The sequence below is a fragment of the Fukomys damarensis genome, unplaced genomic scaffold (assembly GCF_012274545.1).
Source record: "Fukomys damarensis isolate Sample0158 unplaced genomic scaffold, DMR_v1.0_HiC HiC_scaffold_1, whole genome shotgun sequence".
NCBI classification, from domain to species: domain Eukaryota; kingdom Metazoa; phylum Chordata; class Mammalia; order Rodentia; family Bathyergidae; genus Fukomys; species Fukomys damarensis.
Window position 1 is genome coordinate 71,671,276 of NW_022900913.1, and position 2,808 is coordinate 71,674,083.

Consider the following 2,808-nt stretch of genomic DNA (forward strand, 5'->3'; position numbering starts at 1 on the left):
GTGCTGCCAACTTTGGAAAAAGTCATCCCAATTTACTGTGCTGACTTGGCATTGTACAGAAATGGACAACCATATTGGGCTACAAATGTTAATTTATTTTTATTTTTATTTTTTTTCCATGTGTACAGGGGTAACACATCGTACTAAATATGTAAGGTCATATCTACGTGGGCTTGATTACAGAAACTAATAAAGTATTCTCTAAATAATGAAAAAATGAATAAGATAAGACTATAAGAGTGGGAAGCAATTTAAATATGTTCAGGGACCATTTTCATCTCCAGAATTAAGGATTATTTTGATTTTACATCATTGCCTTTTCTCTTTTACTTTCCTTTTTAGTTTTATTTTAGGATTCCCTATTTTTAATGTTCATACAGAGATTTCTTTAACTGAAATACCGAATAGTTTCTTTGGTGTGAAAAACTATAATAGTACACAGGATCCTAATGAGACAATTAATAATGTGAGATAGGAAGTAAAGGGCTAAAGGTGTAAGGAAAGTGGGAAGGGTGGGGGAAGGGTAATAAGGGAGAGGAACAAAATATGAGAAACTGAAAAAATGGAAATAAAGTGTTTGTAAATGGGGAGGGTAGGAGGGTGTGAAGGGAGGGCAGGGACAAGGGGAAAAATGAGAATCAAGACCTATTATGTAAAGGTACAGAATCCCAGTGATGAATGTAACTGTACTGTATACCTAGATTGTACCAATAACCTCAATAGAAAGGAAAAAAAATTACATAATCACATTAAATTGAATTGGTCTACATACACCAATTGAAAAGGTTAATTGTCAGGAGCAATTCTGCATAATTTTGGGGAAAAAATCATCTTGCAATGAAATTATGATTAGGCCTAGTTTTTCTGCTTATGGTCCAGCTGTGGCATGTTGAGACCTAACTCCATTTTGCCTCCACAACTTGCTAAAACCTGAATGGTCCTGTGATGCTGTGATGCTCCAGAGCAGGATTACATCAGCTGAAGACATCTTAGGGAGGACAAATAAATTCCTCACTGAACTAGGAACATCATCAACATAAATTTCTTATTGTTCTAGGTTTATGACTGCCCTCTGAGTCATCTGTTACACCTGAGGTACTGAATTAAGGTGTGGCAAGCTCCAGGTCTTTTGTCTTTGTTGTTCAGAGCAGCATTGATCAGGCCCAAAGCTCAGCTTCTTCTCAAAGTCTTATTTTCTTTCTTTATTAATTAATTTGCCTTGTGCTGTCATGGATCACAGGAGACTAGGACTCACTGCAGAGGTTCTAGTAATTTTCCCTTTCTCTGTTCCTTACAGTTAATAAAGTAGATTTTAAAACATAACACAGATTAACAATGACAGAGTTGATACCATCAGAAAAATAACTAACATTATTAATTTATAAACTCTTCCCCCTGCTAGACATGGTGATGCCTGTAAATCTTATCATTTGGAGGCCAAGGCAGAAGGAGTACCATGAGTTCGGAGCCACCTTCAGCCACATAGTGAGTTCAAGGCCAGCCTGAACTACATAGTGAGACCCAATCTCAAAAAGTAAGAAAGAAAGAAAAAAGAAGGAAAGAGAGAAAGAAAGAATAGAGAAAGAAAGAAAAGACTTCTCTTAGTTAATATCTAGATTCAATTCATCTATGCAAAACCTTCAAAGTCTAGCTGCCTCTTATTTTTGCTTTCCAGAAATGGACAATGATATGGAAATGCAAGGAAGAGATTATAGTCAATACAAAGTTGAAGGGAACTTACTTCCCAACACCAAAACTTACTGTAAAATGACAGGAATTGAGCCTGTGTTGTTCTGGCATGAAGACAGATGTATAAATCAATGGTCCAGAAATATACCTTTACATTTGTGGCTAATTAATTATCAATAGAAGTTACAAGAAAATTAAGTGGGAAAACAGTTTTCAACAAGTGATCAAATGGTATCGGAACAATGAACATTCACTTGGAAAAGAAACTGAACCTCTGATTCACATAAAATCTTTCCATTAAAAATTTAATTCAAAATGGATCTATGTTTTCTTTCTTTCTTTTTTTTGTACTGGGGATCAAACTTGGGACCTTGAGCTTGCAAGGCAGGTGGCAGAACCACTGAGCTAAATCCCCAGCCCAGATGAAGGTTTTAATGTAGGAACTAAAAGGATAAAACTTTTAGAAGAAAATAATGTTTAAATCTATATGTGACCTTTGGTTAAGAAAAGTTTTCTTCATTGTGGTACTAACCAAGCAGCAACAAAAGACTAACAGACACATTTAACTTCACACACACACACAAAATTGTTCTTCAAAGGACATGATCAAGAAAGTGGAGAGATAATCTATAATATGTGAGAAAATACTTCTAACTCAGGAATCTGATAAGAAACTTGTATCATAAGAATATTCTAGGCCTCAGTGCCCCACATAATGGAACCTACCCCAAGGCTCATACAGATACAACTCACCCCTTTTCCCTGTGGGAATAAAAACTTCCCCATCCAGCATCCACTCCCAAGGCCATACCCATGGACTCCACATCCTGGTCATGGTCTCCCACCAACTCCATCCCTGTTTGTGTTTTGTTTCCCCTCAGCATCAGGCGATTGTGCATTAGATCAGCACCCTGAGAAGAAGAAGGTAAGCCCTGGAGACCTTGTAGCTCCAGGGAGAAATAATGGACCTGGCCAACAGTGCTTACCACAAGAAAAGAACATGGTTATTGTATGTTACAGAAACAGTGTGGAGTTTTACTCACAAAATGACTCCTTCATAGCAGGCTAGGGTTGGAGAAAAAATTTAGTGCAATGTCTGTCATATAGTCAGAGTGTTTA

The 2,808-nt window shown here is 36.9% G+C and overlaps 1 protein-coding gene across 1 annotated transcript in view; it reads right to left on the minus strand.

Moving 5' to 3' along the window:
- LOC104861239 (olfactory receptor 6C75) overlaps positions 1-2,524 on the minus strand; it is an 8,772-nt gene extending 6,248 nt beyond the window's left edge. Inside the window, exon 1 of the mRNA XM_010622616.2 lies at positions 2,501-2,524. Within this exon, the coding sequence (XP_010620918.2) occupies positions 2,501-2,524 (24 nt within the window). The remainder of the gene's footprint in view (positions 1-2,500) is intronic.
- Positions 2,525-2,808: the final 284 nt, after the last annotated feature.